The following is a 22,052-nucleotide window of genomic DNA, read 5'->3' on the forward strand; positions in this document are numbered from 1 at the left end:
AAACTTTGTTAACTACTGATATTTTTATGTTCCATTCTGTCTCTTAAATCAAATAGCATGAGATCAGAGGTCTGTCTTGATAGTACCCTGTTCTGTCAGTGGCAAACAGAAAAAATATCCATGGGATAGACTAGAACAGCCAACCATCTTGTGACACTCACACGTCAACAGAATTAGTCTGGCTCTGGCCAAATAAATGGAACCCACCGATGTGTATCATCCTCACACCATTTGGAATTGCATAAGAAGTTGGTATGACTTGGTAAGTATCACTGTCTTCTACAGGCAGCACAGTTTATCTTCCTCCTCCACTCACTGCATTTACCTATGTGCTCCCTAGTACGAGCCTTTACTGTCATGTCCACTAATATGCCTGGTACTGATGTAAGATGAACTAACTTTTATCTCCCTAGCTCTCTTTTGAAAACCTCAAAATCAGCATCATACCAGCCCCATTTCAGTTCTGTGGCATGAAAGCAGTTTTACGCATACAAGTTATAAAAGAATAGCTGTTTATGGCAGTTTAAGTCTCCAAATCCCCAAGACACATCCTTCTTTCCTTGTCTTACATACCTCAAAATTTCACTACCTTAGCTTTCTAGTATTAAAAATAAATCACACCAGTTTTAAATATGGCAGATATAATTTAGTTTAAGGCAGCTGAACTGAATTCTAGTATCTAGTGAAGAAATAAAAACATGTCCCTTTGCTTTGAACTTTGTAGCAAAGGCAGCCCTCAAAGCTGTAAGATGTCAGAGACAAAGATTACATAGAGGCCACTGGCATAGGAAGAAGGAGCCAACAAAGACACTAAATAACTGAACTGGTATACTGAGAAAAATCAAGTGACCAAACTAAAATTGACAGAAAGAAGTTAAATGAAGTTTGAAGACATTCTTTAAGGACTCACCTGCAACCTGTGTGCTCCCTATACATGCTTTGTATTTTATAGCAATGAACACATCATTTTATAACTTCATTCCTGATGAATGGTCAAAGAAAAGAGTTTTAGCTAAAAACAAGTTCCGTTTCTTTGAGTACATTTCAGACTGACTATAACCATATAAAGCCATCAGGCTTTCAAGTCAGTCAAGTAACTTCACCTGATTCAAGTAAACCACAAAACCAAAACTCTCAATCTCGTCCTCCCTTCCCTCCAGCCCACTCGTGAACTGGATGTAGGTGTATGAATTAGACTTGACTGTGTGCATGCAAGAAAGCATGGCTGCACTGGGGCTCAGTTACACTGTGGCATGCATACTGCTCAGGATTAAATAAACACTTCCATTAGTGGTTTCCTATTAACCTGAGAAACAGGAGAACTTAGCCAATAGGAAGGTTTTAAACAAGTGTTTTTGATGTAATTATATTTACTATTCCTATAAAAACCCCTCTGGAATATTCCCAGAAATGCGGTATTTTGTATTAAATGCAAAGATTACTTTCTTCAGCTTGAGTAATCAATAATCAGTTGGTTGGCATCCACACTTTTAAAAATAAAGAACTGTAGCAGATTAGATTCTAAGAAGGTTAAAATAAGGGCTATATTTGGCTTGTTAAATTAAGTGTATTTGTCCTTTTTTTCTGAGATTATCACTACATCTCTTACAATCTCCACTGGCCAATATAATTATACATTTTACTGAAAATTCAACACAGCGAGAATACAATGCACCCAGAGCCTCCTGAGGCAGTTTCAAACCAATCTACTCCGAAAGATGCCAGCAGCTGAACTGAGTATTATCTGTGTTCTACTATCTACATCTGACAGATCAACCTCACCACACACTGTGCCAGAAGCAACAGACACTGTGCTGATCTAACCCAACTCCTCCACTTCCTGAACTTCATTGCTTACAGGTAGGCAGGTTCTTCCAGAAAAGTGCCACAAAGGCACTTCATTCTTGTGAGGCCATCCTGTATGATGTTTAACTATTGTTCTGAAAATTAACTGCATTGCCTTCAGCAGAAACAGAATCAGCAAAAATGTGCCTGAATAGCAAATGAGAGTACTGAATCTCATTCTGCATTTGGAAAAGTACTTCCAGATATTCCAGTTTGTTTCTCCTATGCCACTAGCAACAAATCCATGTATTTTTCACTTATGCACATTAAAAATTAAAACAGAGTCTTCACAGTGGACCCTGAGTATAGGGATTCATGAGTTCTTTGTTTCAGCTAGGACTGGAAATAAGCTTACACTAAAAAGTTTAAAAGAAATTTATCAAAGAGTCTGTGATTTAAGAAACAGTTTTATGTATTAATAACAAAGCACCGGAGACAAAACACAGTTCTGATCCTATTTAAGAAATCTTGTTCAATATCACTTTCTAGAAAATCATAATATCTCTCTGAATAAGTTACAAATACTATTGAAGAATGTCTGTTATGTTCCTGTAACAGACACAGAACTCAAAAAACTCGAAAACCAAACATCTTAAAACTAGGGTGTGTCCTACCAGAGTATTCTAGAGTTCCCACCTTGGATCACCCTAGCTGCTCCAGGGAAGACAGCTCTTCAATTCTGCAATTCAAACTTTGATCTTCACTTTTTGTTTTTAATCATCTACAGATAAGACTGGATTTTACCTTAAAGAAAAGCTGCAGACAAATGCAGGGGTTTTTTTGTTTGTTTGTTTTTCCCAAAACCAGAACCACACTGGTGATAGTTTAATGCAAGAAAAGAAGTAGAGTTTTACTTCATAGCAAATACTCATTATAGGAAAATGTTTACATTGTTTCAATCCTATCCATTCACAGAGTTATTAGTAAGCAGAACACACAAAGCTCTCATAGGAGCAACCCTTACAGAGCAAAAGAACTGGATGGAAAATGCAATGTGGCAGAGGTTGCTAGATGAGAATAACACAGAGTCTTTCGGCAGTAACCCTGCCATTATAACCTACTGGACTCTGAAGAAGAGTGGACTTGGCAAGTAAGAAATCCTTTTCTGTTCAGCAGGGTTTCATCAAGACAGTTTCCTCTTGTGCTTTTTAGGCTATCACTTTCCATGCTTCCTAGTACAACTGCTTGATCATCATAATGGTGTCTTGCTTCAAGGAAGAAAATCTCTATTGTGAATCTTTATTTATATGTAAGAAAAAGACTCCACCTTTGTAAAATAGAAAGGATCAAAATTTAAGTATCATTGCAATAGCATCAATTTATTGCTTATGTATTAAAATATCCAAGAAACAGACAACACTTGTTATCGCATCTGAATTATCTTCCAATGAATTTTAAGCCCAAAATGTCAAACAGTATGCTTGTATTATGTAATGACTGAGAATCAGGGTGGAGAAAAAAACATATGAAGGATCAATTTCAGATTTATTAAACTTGGTGTGCACCGGTATCTACGAGAGCTTTATACTTCTGTGGGACTGATGTGCCAGGCCACGTTGGGCGCCAAAAAGAACTGTCGTGGTTTAAGCCCCAGCTGTAAATTAGAACCACGCAGTCTACTTCCCCCCCCCCCCCACTCCCCAGAGGGATGGGGAGGAGAATCGAAAGAATGTAACTCCCACGGGTTGAGATAAGAACAGTCCAGTAACTAAGGTATAACACAAATCACTGCTGCTGCCACCAATAATAATAATGGTAAGAGAAATAACAAGGGAAGAGAATATGATACCGCTCGCCGGAAAAGAGCCCGACCGAAAAGAGGACGTGCCCTTCCGGGTAGCTCCCAGTTACATCCCCCGGCATGACGTGCTGTGGTATGGAATACCTCTTTGGCTAGTTTGGGTCAGGCGTCCTGTCCCTGCTTCCTCCCGGCCCCTCCTCCTCCCTGGCAGAGCATGAGACTCACAAAGTCCTTGGTCAGTCTAAACATCAGTTGTTATCAGCTCTTCCCAGGCCAAAAGTCAAAAACACAGTGCTGCAACAGCTACTAAGAAGGAGAAAAACTGACTGCTACTGCTGAACCCAGGACACTTGGCTTCCAAAATTAAGTTTCTTTTGCCACTGTTATTCTCCTCACAGCAAAGGCAAATAATGTTTCCAAACTTGCTCAAGTCTTGCCTGCATAGAAAGCCCATTTTGAAAACAGGTTTCAACTGACAACAAGGAAGACATGGCTTAGAGTAACTGTCATGTTGTTATCTCTCAGAGTCCGAAAACAGCTACTGAGCTGCTACAACATACAGCATGTCATAATAAGGTAAACTATCACCAACTTCCGTTTGCCTATGAAACGTATCATCTGTATTTACTGGTATTCAGCACTGAGTAGTAAATGGCTTCACTGCCCGTGAATCAAGGACAAGAGAGACACCAAAGACAGAAGCAATGCTGCCATTCCAAGGGACATGCTTGCTCTCCAGCCATGCACTAAGGCCACTGCAATCAAATTAATCTGAACAGCTATGCAGAATTTCTGTCAATGCACAACCGAACTCGATTTTATCTTTCAGGACCTGTTTCCTTTACTGGACCTGTTAGTTTTACCAACAGTACTACATCACTGATTTTATACATAAGCTTGAAGAAAGCTGCCAGTGTTGAGTACAATATCACCAAGTTCGAGTTCAAAACGTGCCTGTGCAATACAGCACTTAAATAACAGCTTGCTGACAGCGCTTTACTTGAAAATTTCTTCAAGTTTACTTCCAAAGTAAATTCTCCTACCATGAGCTAATCTAATGCCAACAGCAAAAGTTTCAGGCTTTCTATTATTATCAAAAAGTGGACAAAAAACTAGTTTACACAAGTATGGGACTCCATGAATTGGTAAGACAGACAATTATAAGGAACTTTAAGACGCAAATATGTCTCCTATTATTTAGGTTTCATCTTGGAAAGCACTTCTATGATCTTGTAATCAGACAAAGGTTGGGGAAAGTTCAACACTTGGTTGTTTTTTGTCTTGTTTTTTGTAGTAAAATTGTCCTTGCATTTTTGTCAATTTTACACACTATTTTCCTATCAGGAAGTACTGCACCTAGCATGAGTATGCCTTCTAAGCTATATATGCTCACAGCTTTTTAAATAACAAATAACAAACTCAAAAGGTATTTCAATTAATCACTTGATACAGAGTAATTGCATGATAAATAGGAACATTTGGATCTCAAATGCACGGTGCACTTCTGCACCAGCCATACAGGCTAACTGCACTGCAGTAATACATGCAACTAAGCATTTGTATATTGGTTATTCACCTCACCATGTTATGCATTTCAGCAGTCTGCAAGGAAGTCCACTGATTTAGTCTACCTGACAGTAAAGGCAGATCAAAAATTAACCAGAGCTGCTGGAGGGCAGCAAAAGGATCACAACAGTATATTGATGTCTCATAAATAGGAGTCAAACAGGAGCAGGTTTTAGTCTACTCGTCTTTCCCCAATTCTAGACTGAATGTAGCCTTCACAGCAGAATTCCGTTGAGAAACACACACCTTACATCAGAAAAAAGAAAAGATAATGCTACGCTAGCATTCTGGCCTTCAGTCTGATTCATAAGAATAACAACTTTTCCTCACATATTTTGTAATTTAAACCTGTCAATCTCAAGTTCAGTTATCCATGCACATCACAACCATACATATAAATGTTTACATACACTTCTACACATAGCAACAGTATCCCAACACCACTGAAGTAACTCTCATACAGAAGACAGAATCAAGTTACTTATGAAAGCTTTCCAGATACACACTTGTAAGATGCCAATGCACTGTTGAAACTCTGAGCAAACAAGGGAGCTGCAACAAAAAAGAAATCAAACTACTGCCCCAATTTGGAAATGGCTTGAGATCTACTTCTCAGAGGCCCCCAGGCATAAAATGGAGCCCTTCTGAAAGTCATACCCTGCAGATTGTGCTCAAAAGATTGCCCTTATGTAATCAGCACTGTTTAACTCAGATTTATATTTTGTTATTATTTGTGTCATAATAAAAACATGTTAGTGAGAATCTAGCCAGAACTAAAGAAGCAACCAGTAAACTACTTCCCTATGACAAGTTCAGAGTTCTTCTCCATCTCTTTAAGGGCCCACTCCCATAAATTAATTTCCAGAGCTGGACAGACAGAATCAAGCACTTCTGCATTAAACTTTGTTTTGTCTGAAGCATTACACACTAAACTAAGTCCCTTAATATGGAAAGGAAGAACTTGTTTTCATGCAATGTTCTGTATCAAACCAGAGATGTGAAATAACAGCAAGTGCTAGTAACTTTTTATAATACACCAGTATCTAAAGTGAAGATTTTCCTCAAACCAGCAGTTCAAGTTATCCTAAGATATTTCCTTTCGTCTTACAAAACACCAAATACTTTGTTATGAAAAGATATGAACAAGTTGTGAACACACAGGTTCAAAAGGGTAGTTAGAAAAATCAAAACAGCTGAGTATTCAGACAATACAGCTCAATGCAGTTGGGTCAACCCAGCATTCCAAGTTCAAAGGTATGACCATGAGTGGAAAGCAGAAATAGTTAAGGTTAAAATGTGAGCTTATTAAGATTCCTAAAACGGTAATTCACGTTACCATTTCTTCCGCAACTATTCTGTGTCTCTGAACTGTTCTTAGCTATGTCAATGGGAAGAGGGTCAAAGATAGAGGACCTGAAACAGGTGTTAGTACCCTTTTTGAAAGCACTTTTGAGGCAACTTCAAAGGACCCCAATGCCAAGATCCACACAAACACTATAAAAAAAAAAAAGAAAGACTAGCTGTAACTTGAGATGCTTAGATCAATGAACAACCCACTACATTCTCTTTTCTTCTTTGTCTGGTTAAAGAAAAGCTTTCTTTGTGATGAACAGAGTAAGCCAAAGATTCTCCCATTATTGTTACAAGAAATAATGCCAGCTCTCATTCCTCTCCACGTCCTCAAGTAAACTCAACACAGGGGGTCCAAACCTTTAGTTCCTTTATAGAAAGCTTCACAGAAGAGGTTAGGGCTAAACAAATGCTATTCATGAAGGGAAGGAAAGTTAAAGATGACTGCATTACAGTCAGACCAACAAAAGGCACCCTTTGAGTGAATTAATTGGCTAACACTTATTTTACCTGTGCCAGTTGCCAGTAAACCCCCTTGAGTGGAGGTTCTGTGTACGAAGTGGACTACTTATGAGCAGAGTGAAAGCATAAGCAAGAGAAAAGGACTTCAAGTACCCTTGCATGCACAGAGGGCATCAGTTCTGACTACCAGTTCAATGAATACATTTGTCAATAGGTTAAGTAGTTTAGAAAAATCATTTACAAGGCTCAATTGTTCTTGATTTTATAAGCAATATTTGAAGTTATTACCTAAAATTACATTTTTTAATTATTACATGAACTGAACAGTAAATTGTTTATACAACTGTAGCTGTTGAATGAATGAATTTAAGAACTTCCATTACCTTTCTGTGTTTAGTGTTGACAGCACATGAATACTGTTGTTAAAAACATCTCAAATGTGCTCATTAGAAAGCACTACCTGTTTTCCTTCTTACCAGCTTTATGTACTCCTACAAGACTCAATTGACAAGACAGGAAAACAGACCGAGGAAGCTATGCCTAATATAAAGAATAAACTGAATATGCCCAGAACCTTTAAACGGCACTGAGGCCAAGCAGCACAGACAAACGGCATCTATACCTTTAAGCTCCAACTCTCAGCTAGAGTGTTAACCTGGTTGTTAACGTAATTCTCCCAGACTCACAGCTCAGGAAAATTGTTGCCACACTTGGAAAGTGACAGATGCCCCGCTCCAAAACTGTATCAAGGATGGATATGGCAGTTCTAGAGTAGATAACCAAGTTCCAGAGCCCAAGAGCTTTTTCTATCATTGTTTTATTCATACCTACAAAAGACAGCATAGTAGTGTGAAAGAAGGCAAACAAAAGCAAAATAGGAAGTCACTCTTGGGAAGTCAAAAGGCACATCTAGAAAAATCTCTGTAAATACTGTATTTGCTCAGCTGAATGGTCAGGACATACAGAGTCTTTAAGACAGTAGGAGATGTGAATTGCATTTGTCTTATGTGAGCAGCAAAATATCCCTGCTGCTCATTTGCTGTACTACAGCATGCTGTAGAACAGGGAATTAACCAAGATTTAGAAGAAGGAACCAACAGATAAAGGCAGCTATTAGGGAAACTTACACTGATACCTGGCTAGCCAGCAGATACAGAAACTGCATGGCAAAGAAAGTGCACATTATCTACCAAGCACCAAACGCAAAAATCTATCTACCACACACATTACAAAAAGCTAAGCCAAAGACACGGCAACCTGCTAAATATCTAGTGTTAAACAAAACAGCAGTAAACAAGCAAAAAAACAATAGATTTTTTTTCCCTTTTTTTTTTTTTTTTTTTTTTTTACAAGAAGGTGCATGACAGAAGTGATGGCACTGGAAAAAACAGACATCCATTAAGAAACCCACAAGGTTATCTCATTGAGGTGGTATGTCTCACTGTGCCTCAGCAAGGCAACAGGCTACAAAATACTCTGTCCACTGACCTGCTGCAACAGAACTACACTCTGCAGTCAAAAGTAGTAATTTCTGATCATTAAATATGCACTACTTAATTAAAACCTGTTTTCAGCCATCAGTTCTCGGCAGATGGCTTATCCTGTTCGCTAATGCCCTATAAAGACAGCTTTGTCCAACAAGCATTTGCTTTCATTGTTACCATGTCTGGCCTTGCCTTTTAGCTGTTTTCAATGCTATCTGAAATAAAGATGCTCTTCAGTTAAAAGTCTTAGCTTCTGTCTGTGAAGTGACATGCTCGCTTTTTTTGCAGTTCTGATAAATACACAGTGTCTTCAAGCTATATAAAAGTGAAGCCAAGAAATCCCAAGAGGCTGATTTTCTTGGAATAATCTTAAGTCAACAAAGCTTGATTCAAAATCCATCTTTATTCTTCCCTCATCTAAATCTCAGCTTGACAGAATGCTCCTTATTAGTTATTTAGGAAAGGCCAAACTCATGCCTTCAGGTCAGCAACATAACCAATCACCAAGAACAGAACATAAAATAAGCAGCAGCATTCAGGCTCCCTCACAAATCCACAGCTCTCACAGACACTTTCAACTTCCTCTTAAACAAAAAAGAAAGAAGGCAGGTAATTCAGCCTTTCATTTGGACACAATACATCTGTAAACACACCAACAAAAAAGACCAGAAGGTCAACCTAGTCAGTAAAAAAAACAACCAAAACCAACCAACCCACAATGATTCAAACAGGGGCCACCAAAAGCAGTAAGTGACATAAACCTCTTTTATACTGATCCTTAAATTCATGGTGTTGACTTCGTAAGTGTAGTTTGAGAATAAATTTTTCCAATATATCCTATTTAAAAATATGCTGTTTCTCTCCACCCTCAGCCTCTTATTCTCACTCTCTGTTGTTTGGCACACCCTCAGCAATAACAAAATGGTTCTTTCAGGTTTGTAATGTGAGAAAGGGAATGCTGAAATGCTCTTGGCTAAAATAAATCTTGTCTTTATAAAAATAAATTTAAAAAAATAGTGTCTCACTTCATCCCCATCTCAACCCTGTTTACAGACCATAGCCAAGTATAACTGTAAACAACTTTTTTTTTGGAAGCGTGTTTATTCCTTCTACCATATTTCAGTATTTGTCTCAGCAAACTGTAAAACACCATAACACCACAATTTGGAAAAGACCAGTGCAAGGACTATTTACCAAAGAGTTCATTATTCCACAAACACCAGAGTTCTTCAAATATTATTTCTACTTCTCATCCATATTTAATTAAAGAACTTACCCACTGAAAGAAAATCCTTCTGATGTTCTTATTTTCACATCCCACCCTCCCCCCCCAAAATATTACTTTCTGGCAAATTCATTATTTGTCATGACCAGATTAAGGTATTTAGACTATCAATTCTACATAAACACATAGCAAAAAAGCAGATCGAACCACTTGCAGCTCAATGCAGCTTGAGTCCAGCTCTGAACAGCAGGCAGGTCAGAAGCGGCTCCCAGCAGTTCCATTAGCATACCAAAACTTATATGCCATACATGTAAAATAAACACCTCTGATCTCTCTTAACACATTTCCTCCGTCATTACAGCATCCACCTCCCCAGTCACCAGTCTACTTTCATTTTTCCAGGAGCTGATTTATGAATTAGTATAAAGAACACAAACTCTTCTCAGGTCAAGGTCTGTGTCTTGCCTCCAGCTGAATACAATTTTAAATCAGTTACCCTTCTTCCCCTCCACCTTTTACTACAAGGTAAGTCTACACAGGTACTTAACGCAAGCCAAGGCTACACAGCAAAAAAATTGTGTGAATTCATTACAACAAAGAGGAGAACTATATGTCTTTTCATCAGCTTCTGTCCTCTTTTGCCCTTTTAGCATTTCTGCTAAAAAGTCCATCATTGCTTCTGTGTTCAAGTATTCTTTAAAGAAGCAGCAATACCATTTCCATACTGTAACACTTTGCTCATTTGCCTCATTCCAGCTTCCTACCAAAAATGAAAGCCTTTCAGGAAAGAAAATGAGTCACCTTTTCCGGCGCTCTTCCTTCACTGATATAATACTTTTTCAGAGACACTGTAAAAACCTCGGGCAGCATTTTTAGTCTATTCCATCGCTTAATTGCAACACATTTATTGTATTTAAAAGAAGCTACTCATCTTCAAAACAGGGATGACATTTTCTCAAATGATAGTATCATCTATCAACCATATATTGCCCTAAATGACAGCCCACATGTTAGTCCATTACCGGTGTTATGTTCAACTTGATTTTTTTGGATGACTGCACAAACATAGTGCTTGACAAAAAGTCATTGCTTTCAGGTTTTCAGGGAGGAGTAACCTATTTGCTGTTAAAGCAGAAAGCCTAGAAACACCATTGCAGAAATCAGACATAAGAGTTATGAAATCAACCTTATGACACAGCAACATTTCCACATCTTCTTAATATACCAAAGCAGCACAAAGCCAGCATTGAAGATGGAACTAGAACAGCAGCTCACTGTCCAAGGTGCAACTAGCTATGGAAAACTCAACCCTGAATACTTCTGAAGACACTACAAAAACCCAAGACACAATCACTTAGGTTGTAAAAGACCTTTAAGATCATAAAGTCTAACCATTACCCCAGGACTGCCAAGTCCACCACTAAACCATGTCACTAAGGGCCTCATCTACACCATTTGTTAACACTTCCAGGGTCAGTGATTCCATCACTGCCCTGGGGAGCCTGTTCCAATGCCTGACCACCCTTTTGGTGAAGAACTTTTTCCTAGAGTCCCGTCTAAACATTCCCTGGTGTAGCTTGCGGCTGTCTCCTCTTGCCCTATAGTCCACAGTAATGGCCACAAGTGAGAAAACTAGGCCCAAAACTGGCTAAAAGAAATTCTTATTTTCAATCAAAAATACTCTTCTGTCTGTATCAGAAGACAGAGCTTTTAAAGTATTGGAACCATTAGGAAGTTTGAAATCATTAGTTGAGCCTATAAGAGAAAATGCTGTTTGAATTAACCATATGCAGAAAATAAGCAGTTTCATTTTTGAACAATATTCAGGTCTTTTGTTCAAGCTTAGCGGACATCAAACCTCTTCCCTTTCACAGCAAATCTGATTTCACAGGCTAGACCAGCTCTTTACCAAACTTGTAGTGAGAACAAAATTGCACTAAAGACCAGAAGAAAATCTAACACTCTTCGCAGTCTCCTTACACTGTGCTTGAAGACTATCCTATATCTTCTTGCAATGGAATTTTTTTTTTTTCAGCCTGTTTCAAAACTGTCTCAAAACTGCTGGCAATAATTGAAAAAAAAAAAAAAAAACCAAACTCACTGTCCCCATTCTCGTAAATACAGGCTTATGTTACACATGTCCATGGGCCAGGTTTCGTGCCTGAAGTAATTCTCTGGACTCAATCCAATATGCTTGCCACTTCTGCATAACTGCGCCCTAAGCAATTAAGATCTTCCGTGTTTCCATAGAGAGATGCAGATGTTCTGAAACAAGTGCAAACTGGAAAGAATTCAAGAATGCACTTTAAAAAGGTATCCATACTTGGTTTGCCTGTTCACTGCCCCATCACCGTCCCTTACTTCTCAAAGAAAGTGCATACAGGATTACATCTGTCCTTACTTCCCACCCATTTTTAGCACAGAATATTTCACCAGTTCAGCTTTTGCACACAAAAGCCCCTAAATTGTTGTGTGTGGACAAGTGATTGTAGGAATTTGCAGTGCAGAAGACAGGACGAGAACTGAGATAAAAGAAACAGGCTTCAATTCCAGATCTTCAATCAAGTTCTTCAAAGCTATAAATGGCAAATAAACAGTCTACCCCACCAAAGCTTGTTCACAGGCCTTTGCTGAGAAAGTTTCTATTGAGGAGCCATGTAGGCTAATGAATGTTGCCATGAACCTAACTGAGCAAGAAAGTGTATCTCTCTCTCAGTTACCAAGCTATAAATATTGGTAATGATACCACCCCCCTTTATCAATTACTCTGGTGCTTACTCATAAAAAGCATTTAGGAGGAAAGACGTAAGTTTTCATTAACAGTTTACTGGTAGAGACAATTTTTGTTCCTCTCATCCCATGGAAACTTGCCTTTCCTGGTGTTACAAATTAGCCGCTGCGCCAAGTGCTGCTACTGCTGGTACTCTACTGCTTCTGCAAATTAGAACTTGGCAGACCTATCCACCTGTCAGAATGGAAAAAATACTTGACCAAGAAACAGACACCGGATGTGGGGAAAGGAGCAAGTAAGTTCATTTATCAGAGCCTCTTTCCCTACGCCAGAATACAACTTTGATTCTTCCACTGCCAGTCTTCAATTTCCTTTCCCTATCATGGTCTCCTCACAAAAGAACCATTAAAAGTTGCACAGGTTAATGACACAGAAGGTCAAAAAGTCAGCACCCACTTTCCCAAACATACAAGTGAAATGAAAGAACCACACACACCCAAACCAAAGAGCATGTTTAGCCCAAATAGAATCCTAGCATCCTTATATGCAGGTTTCCTCTCTAGAGTAAGAATAAGTATTTCAAAATGAACAGCTAAACCAAATTAAAAGAAGTTAATCTGAAGGGCAGGAAGAAACTGGTGCAATCAATCTGCCCTGGTGAGACCGCATCTGGAATATTGTGTCCAGTTCTGGGCCCCTCAGTTCAAGAAGGACAGGGACCTGCTGGAGAGAGTCCAGCGCAGGGCGACTAAGATGATTAAGGGAGTGGAGCATCTCCCTTATGAGGAAAGGCTGAGGGAGCTGGGTCTCTATAGTTTGGAGAAGAGGAGACTGCGGGAGGACCTTATTAGTGTATATAAATATATAAAGGGGGAGTGTCATGAGGATGGAGCCAGGCTCTTCTCAATGGCTAACAATGATAAGACAAGGGGTAATGGGTATAAACTGGAACACAAGAGGTTCCACTTAAACTTGAGAAGAAACTTCTTCTCAGTGAGGGTGACGGAACACTGGAACAGGCTGCCCAGGGAGGTTGTGGAGTCTCCTTCTCTGGAGACATTCAAAACCCGCCTGGACACATTCCTGTGTAACCTTATCTAGGTGTTCCTGCTCCGGCAGGGGGATTGGACTAGATGATCTTTTGAGGTCCCTTCCAATCTCTAACATACTGTGATACTGTGATACTGTGAATTGGACCAGAAACACCCCCAAGGTACGTAACAAAAGGCTACCAAGAACTTTTCTCATCAGGATTAAACCCAATTCTCAGTGTGACACAAGTAAACTATCAACCAACATATGAGCCAGCACAGTTAGAAAGGTTTATCCTAATACTGCCACATGCATTTTTTTTTCCTGCCAACTGCTGCTAGCTCTCCAGCATAGAATTTGCAATACAGTAAGCAGGAATACGGGACCATGACGAGGAGCTTTGCGAGGAAGTGTGAATCAAAAGATTACTTTACAGGAAAATAAGAAGTATGTGGTATTCCATTTTAGTAATACTGAACTCTATTAAATATGCCAATTAAGGAAATACTGATTTTTTGGCACTGCAGCCTAATTAATAGAAATAGAAAGTGTATGAAGATTCTAGGCTGTGCAGGAGCTCAAATAAAGAAAGTCAAGAGAAACTTCTTGTATAGAGAGGCTGCTAAAGCTTATAAAAGAAGTGGGACCGCACAGAGTGAAGCAGCTACTACACTTAAGTGCTTGCACTGTTAAAACCACAACAGCAATGCAAGCTGCACTGACAGAGGACATACAAAGACTCACCCAAATGCAAGCATATACAATCCCCCTGACAGGAATGATAGCTGCGTATCACCACAAATAGACATGAGTGAAACAAACCCAGAATGGGATCTTACACAAGAAGAGCCTGCTCTCTGGTTTATTTCTGGATCAACTTAAGCTGGAGTCTACTTACCTTACCTTTAATTTACAACAAATACAAAAGATTAAGGTAGAAGTCAATTATTCTCTCTCAGGTACAACCCTGCAATCACAATCCAGTCAATCTCACAAAATACAAGAACAACAAGGAAACGAAAAGAAACTGCAGAGCCCAAACCTAAGAAGTTTGGCAAGAATTATCAGTCCTGTAAAAAGCAGAAACATATAAATATAACAAGAAAATTAAGGCCCTTATTCCTTTTCAGAAAATGCTTTTGTACATATATAAATATTCAGAACTAAACTTTTCTCCATTTTTAACAGCCTGACATGTTTCTATCACAGTCAAAGCCTGTGGCTTACCTACCAAAAAACAAAAAACCAACCCAAACTTGAAGAAACAAACCAACAACCCCCCCCCAACCAAACAAAAACCCAAAACAACAAACCATCAAAAGCCCTCCACAATCATACCAGACTTTAAAAAGCAGAACAGATACACACACATATACTGCATTTTTTAAAACAACATTTCTGTTTAAATGACTAATGACATACAGAAAACTACACAGGCAATTTTTTTCTGAAGATTATCAGACCAGAGAACTCCGGCATTTTACAGCTTGCTTTCTTCTCACAGAAGTTAGAGTACTCTTCCTAAAAACCATTTTTCCATATGAGATTATAGATTTCTGAAGAGATGGACAGACAGAATTTACACAAAGCTTTATGCTGGTGTCTACAGAGTAAGATATAGAAGCGGTGTAATTTTTTATTTGAAATACAGATAAATTTAAATGTGAGTAAAGAGTAAAAAATAAAATAATCAATGATCAGAGAACAAATAGCTATTTTTCTTTTACGAAAACAATGTATTTTCCCTTGCAAGTTATAAGATTACCACACAGACTCATTTGTAAAGTTAAATTAGTTCAAGACAAAATAATGCATCACAATCTGAGCAAATAAATGCATTTCACTTACCAAAAAAGCAGCAAATTCTGTACCACAAACTACATTCTCACCAGACTGCTGACAAAGCAGAAGCTGTGTAGTGGCTTAAGGCTGCGCTCTCTCCAGCTTTTCCAACTGTCAAGTGTCTAGATACATTCAAAGTAATGTGAGCAGTCAACTGCTTGCATACAGTTCTTGAGACCTTCCCTTTTGTGGTTTGTAACTATAATTTTTGGAAAATTACATGCTCAGTTACATTTTTATTATTTTAGTCTAAAAACTGTTCTGCTTACTGCTATAAACCAGACAAGTGCCAGTGACTGCTTCAGAGAATCAAAACAGAGAACTTTAGATGCGCTACTCGCATACCAAATGAAGACTTAACATTCAGAGCATAAAATTTATCCTCCGATAACTTTATGAGAACATGACAATCTAGATAATGTTACTGGCAAAAAACTTTTCAAGCTGTGATAAACTTGTTCTGGTTAAGTTTAGAATAGTAACTGGGGTTCTGTTATAGCCCATCTTAGGCCTGTTAGAGTACCTTATTCTCAGAAGACCACAACTGAACAGACAGGGTGAAGTGCAAGGATGGTAGTCAGTCAGTTACAATACAGGAATTAGAAACACAAATCAAATTCCAACAAAATAGTAAATAATTAATTTTGAAGGGTTTTTTTGTGTGAAGACAGATTTTGGGCTCACTAATCCAGATGAAGCTATGGCTGCCCCATTTTATGGCATTCATCTTCCTTTCTGCAAAAAGGTATAAATACAGCCCAGGAAAACAAGCCTTGAAGTTTCACCTCACCTTCTACACCTAGGGTAAAAACAGCCACACACAGTTCTCTTACTACCCTTCATTTAGTTTGCACCTCCCTCTCACTACAATGTTAGACTTTCTCAGTCACCTTTTGGTTCTTCATTCTGTTGGAAACTGAAATAGTTTGACTCCCAGTAGTTAAGGGAACATCTGCCCAGAAAACAAAGGGGAAGTATCGTCAAAAGAAGTTGAAGGACTGTGTGCTCAAGAAGTGGACAGTCTGCTAGCTAAAGCAGAAGCTAAAGCTGGTCCCTGGACTATGCCCAGCATGTATATAGCTGCAGCCTGTATCTGTGATACAAACACATCTGCAAAGGGAAAAGGAGTAAGAGCAGCACCAGATAAGCTTCGAGCTAAGAATACTATGAGGTCATGTTGCAAGTTATCACAGAAATCCTAATGATTCAAACAATTTGATGTCCTTCCAGATTTTTCAAGAAGGGTAAGAGGGACAGAACACCCTACAGAGTTTTTCAACTTAAGTATCACGGCACAGCAACAGAGGACAGATCCTGAGAAACATGGCATACCCATATCCAGTCCTCCTGTGGAATCCACAGGTGTCACAGCTGTGCTGTCAGATTTGCACACGTAGACATAACTACCACGAACTCAACCAGAGTATCATTTATTGAGCATGCTTGTTTTGAAAGACACCACAGAGTAACAACGAAACATTCTGAAGTACTTACCAGTTGTGCCCAGCAACTTGCCCATCTCCTTTTGCAAAAAGAGATGCTAATCTCAAAACAGGGCCAATTTCTAACTAAGTAAGCTTTAAGTTCACTTTACAGTTCCAGAAATACGCAGTGGTATTTACTGCCTTTCCTAAAAGGCTGCAGAAGAAGCACAACGGAACAGCTGTTGTGTTCCGCTCCAGTGATAGCTATATTTCAATGGCGGGTTTAAGTGGCATCCTCACCTAACCCATATGGGTATAGTGAAGACTGTTTAAGAAGCCATACAATGATGAGACATCCTAAGTCTTGTACAAACCCTAGTGTAGTCATGTTGGGTAGAATATACTACAAGACACAAAACTCTTAAAACTCTACAGTTACAAACTATCTTTCTCCTGCTTATACAACGACGTATTATTATTTGCATTTGAACTTTCTTGCATATACATCAGGACGGGAATCCTAATATCTTAACTATTTCTATAGTCATGTAATTCTACAGTGCTTTAAAAAAACCCAGAAGTAATAGTGAAAACTAACCACATACAATATACACTAATTCCTTATCATCCTCCCTCTAAAGTACAGTAGAAAGTTGGACTTAGCAGTATTGCAAAGTTCCTTTAGACAGTTTGTTTGATGCTTCATTGCAGCTTAAAGATTTAGGGAATAACAAATCTATATTTAAACAAGTGTGCCTGAAACCTTCTAAGGGTCAGACAATTCAGCAAAATAAAGCAGTGAGTACATACACAGCTATGAGCACCTACACTTCTTTTGGTAACAACTTCCACTGAGGAAGTGATGCACTTCAAGACAAAAACCAAAACATATTCCTTCTATGTAGCAGTTTTTCTGCTAAACCAGATTTTTCTAGCTAAAAAAATACATTAGTTAGCAATACTAGGATGTAGAGAATGCCTTGGAGTAACATCTTCTTAGCTATAATGACAAATAATTGCCACCTCTTATACTAATGAGCAAGGCAAAACAGAAAGTAATTTAGACAATTCATTCAGGGTAATAGCTTTGTGAGGTAGTATTACTGCCACGAGATCCATTCTCAATTTCCTTGAGTACAATAACAGAGCAGCAGCAAGTTTTTCACTTCAGGGAGCTTTTCTATCCTATGTAAGTATAAACACAGAAATCCATTGTCTATTGATAAAAAAGCGAGTTAAATAAAGTTTCATATGTTTCAATTTCTCATAACAGCCATCAGCTCCTTGGATCACAAGTGTAAATAAAACACTTCACTTACTGAAATCAATGAGAAACCTTCCAAATCCTTGCCTTTGGTATTGGGGCATGATCATTATGCAGGAGACATTGTACTTCTGCTGGCAAAGCTTTTCCTGGGGGAAGGAGAAACAGATCAAGTATGTCAAAGCACTGCTGAAGTGGGCAATTGCTTGCACCTGCTGCTGTCCTTGTAAAATATCCAATAAGGTGAACAGATGCAGGGGGTCAGTACCAAAGTCAATTAATGCCATGTTAATGTTTAATTATAAGAAGGAAGGATCAAACATACCCTTCAGAATATTTTTAATCAGTTAATTACTCAGCATCTTAAAAATTAAATACATTGTCTAAACAGCATAATGAAGTTTATGTGTTGTAAAGGAGAAGGATGGAAAGAAAAATATTTTTACACTTCACTGATGATCCTGTCAAGGATATAGAAGTCGAAAATGGTATCCATACACATGATGAAGTTGTATTGTCACAGCAACTGCTACAGTGCCTACTGGTTTCCATCTTTATTTTGTCTCTCTGAATTAATATAGGGACAGGGTGAAGGGGAGAAACCCTATGCTCGTAAAACTGACACCTGAAGCATACTGACTCTTTCAGAGCTGAAGCCTTCTCTCACGGATCCAAATCAATGAATAAGGATGAGAAGCCAGAGCTTTTTCAGACTGAATGAAGTCATGTAACACACAGGCAAAGGAGGCAAATACTACACTGATTGTTTAAGACAACAGAAGGAAGACTCTAAACTAGGAACCTGTTCTAACAACAGTAAGGTTAGAGGACCTTTCAACTTTGCTCATGAAAAGGAAGAGCCTCAAAGTCTTGTTACCTTTGAAAGATTACACACACACCCCAGAAAAAGCCAAGAGACGAAATAAATCAACAAAACATCAAAGACAGCATAACTCATAACTAGCAGGAAGTTGAGGCAAGCACATGTATAGTTTAAGACACCACCTATCACTTCAGCCTCCACACATAAGATGATACCAGACCAGTGACGGCACCTACAGGATCACATGCCAGTATGTTCACTTCCAAACATTTCTCCAGCTGCAATGGCAGACACCAAAGCTGTGTTTTCACAGGGTTTCTTAGTTTCTACAGTATGGCGAGTTATTTTTTTCTGTAGCTGCTTTCTTTAAGATTGCTGCTAGTACAAAGTCTACAAATACACTGCCAGGATACAATAATGGAAGAAAAGCCAGAGCATTCAGTGAATAATTTGAGATGAAGTGAGTTTGGGTTTCCCCTCCGCCCCCTAAGTTTTGGTAGCTAAAACGTTCACGATCATCAAATGTGACAAACAGACTAGTCAAAAGCAACAGGGGTAAAGTGGACAAAGAAAATGCATCCTTGCTGAAAGAGAGATTCACCTTAACACCTGCAGTATCTTAAATAAATCTAGAAAATACTTGCCTATATCAGATTTGACGTTTATATTCCACAAGAACTTCTGACTGACACAAAAGACAATGCAAATTGTGCCTACACATCTCATAGTTACTTTAATCCCACCAAGGTCTATATCTCAGAAGGAACTGGTCAGACCCCCAGGAGATCACTGTATAAAAATCAGGTACTCCGATGAGATTTTTAAAATTCTTCAAAATAGTATCTTCATACAAACCACTTCTTTAAGAAAGAAAATTATAGAGCTGCTAGAAGCTGGTGATACTAGGGGCAAGAAGTACTGAACTCCGAAGTCACTGTATCAATTCAACACATTTCTTATGAACAAATTATGGGTAGTAACTGAAGCTTTTCCTGTTGCAGGTATAACTACTTATACTCTAGCATTATTTTTGATCATCTGTCAAGACAGTCTACATAAGCATTGGTTTTGTCCATAACAGTTATCTATTGCTTTAAAATTCAACCAGAACCAATAGACACATCGACTCTAAAGAAGACATCCAACATGAAATTAGGCAATGCATTCTTATGCTCAGTGCAATGACTAACTGCATTAGACCAGACCGTACATGATACGAACATAGCTAGCCATTTATGTCTAAACAGGCAGCTAGAAATGCTAGCAGTAAAACCATGACAACACATCAATGTTTCAAATATCTAGTCCTTTTAGATTTTAGACTTGGAATAGTATTGCAAAAATGGTAGAGGGAGTAAAAAGATGGCATTTTAAACAAACCACAACACATTCTGGGAACGAACAAAACCAAACAAAAAAAGCCCAAACCACAAACCTGCCCCAGTGCATGTGGCTGACTGCACATACAATTTCTCAATTTGCATAAGTCTTTGACAGAAAAAAGTATGAGTGTAGTTGAGACAATGCACACTATCTTTGAGATTTATAGATATCAGGCTTCTGAGTATTTTCTTCTTTGCTAATGGCACAAGTATTTAGGAGACTGGAAATGACAAATGTTTAAAACAACCATATGGGGTTTTTTACCTTGGAGAAATATCCAACTAAATGGCAGCCTTTCTCATCATTTTTTGTAAGGACATAGAAGAGGAATGGTTCAACATCATAATACAAGGTTTTGTGGTCCAGAAAGAGCTTAGCTAACAAACAAAGATTCTGACAGTAAATTTTGCTCACATTTCCATCAACCTGGAAAGCAAGACAGATGCAGTTATTTCCAGTGTCACCAACATATTAGGACAAAACAACTTATTAGTCAATCATAACATGAAAGGAAATGTAAACAATATGGTCTTACAGAAACAAACAAACCAACCAACCATACAATAAACCACATTAAGGTTCAGAAAAGCCCCAACTTCTTGTTAAATAAAATTCTCCCATTAGTACTAATTATTTTGCACATGTAAAAAACCTCTGAGCAGCCGTATTTATTAAGCAAAATAACATCACCTTTTCCATCGTTCAAGTTAGACTTACCTCTTTCACTTTATTCCTGGAATGAAAATGAGTATGACTGGCAGACAACAAAAAAGTACTACTTCAAACTACATTAAACTGCAGTTTGCTAGAAGGCAGTGGCATACAACCACCAAAAAACCCTACAAAACAATGAAGTGTATTATGTTGAATCCTTAAAGTATAAGGCCAATAGATGAGTTGCCAATTATGCATCAATCACAGCAACATTTTAGATTAATTAGACAGGACAAAATTTTTATGCCAGACTAAAATGCCACTGAGAGAAGTAAGTCTTCAGGCCAAGTACTACAATTAGCCTAGGTATGTTATAAGTATAAGGAGTCAAGCTGTGACTCAGATAGCTACAGAAAAGCCAGACACAGATGCAGATTTCCTAGATCAGTTAGTTACCCCCTGAAAGAGAAGGCTGAGTCAAAGGCAAAAGCATTTTTGAAATAATCTTCTTAATGGAAAGGTTTGCTAGCACTTCAGTTCTTCGATAAAGTCACTAATTGTATTTCATTCACAGAGACAGGCAATTTGCATGCTGAAAAAGAAGCTATATTCTATTATAATTTGGTTTTAATAAGAATCCTAGAGTTACGAATCTGAGTAAACCCCAATCTTCTGGGTATATTTAGGGATTTCAAGGTGACTTCAATAGTACAGTTGCCATTATCTGGATTAAAAAAAAAAAAAATGTAATGGACAGCTGCTACTCCTAAAGGCATCAGAATAAACTTGCATACAGGACTCAAGAACCTATCAAATACGTTAAGCTCCCATGCAACTCACTCCATTTTCGAGATGATTTTATTCCTTTTCACACTTATTAGCAAATTAAATGCAAACATGAAGCACATAGAACTGAGTAAGTCACAAGCCTGAAACCTCGAATTTTGTAAGCTCTCTTTTTCAGTAACAGCATTTTACAGAAATATTAAAAAAAATTTAAAAATAATAATAATAATAAAAAATCTTAAATTCCATGCAAACACAGCTTGTTCATCAGTTTTAAATGAAAGAGAAAAAAACCAAAAACCAAAACCACACACAAAACAAAAAGGGACTGCAAGTTCAAATATAAGTTTCTGTCACAAGTTTCTTGGCTACAGCATAGCAGTAAACTATGTCAAAGTCTTCCCTCAAATATGTCAGTCATGCACTGAGCAGAGGTACAT

General features: G+C 38.2%; 1 protein-coding gene across 1 annotated transcript in view; it reads right to left on the reverse strand.

Annotated features, from left to right (window-relative positions):
* KAT6B (lysine acetyltransferase 6B) overlaps positions 1–22,052 on the reverse strand; it is a 109,230-nt gene that overhangs the window by 14,155 nt on the left and 73,023 nt on the right. The window contains exons 10-11 of the mRNA XM_080620788.1: positions 20,437–20,598; positions 18,022–18,115 (exon numbers count right to left, since the gene is read on the reverse strand). Of these exons, the coding sequence (XP_080476914.1) occupies positions 18,022–18,115; positions 20,437–20,598 (256 nt within the window). The remainder of the gene's footprint in view (positions 1–18,021; positions 18,116–20,436; positions 20,599–22,052) is intronic.

The sequence above is a fragment of the Psittacula echo genome, assembly GCF_963264785.1.
Source record: "Psittacula echo genome assembly, chromosome: 6".
NCBI lineage: Eukaryota > Metazoa > Chordata > Aves > Psittaciformes > Psittacidae > Psittacula > Psittacula echo.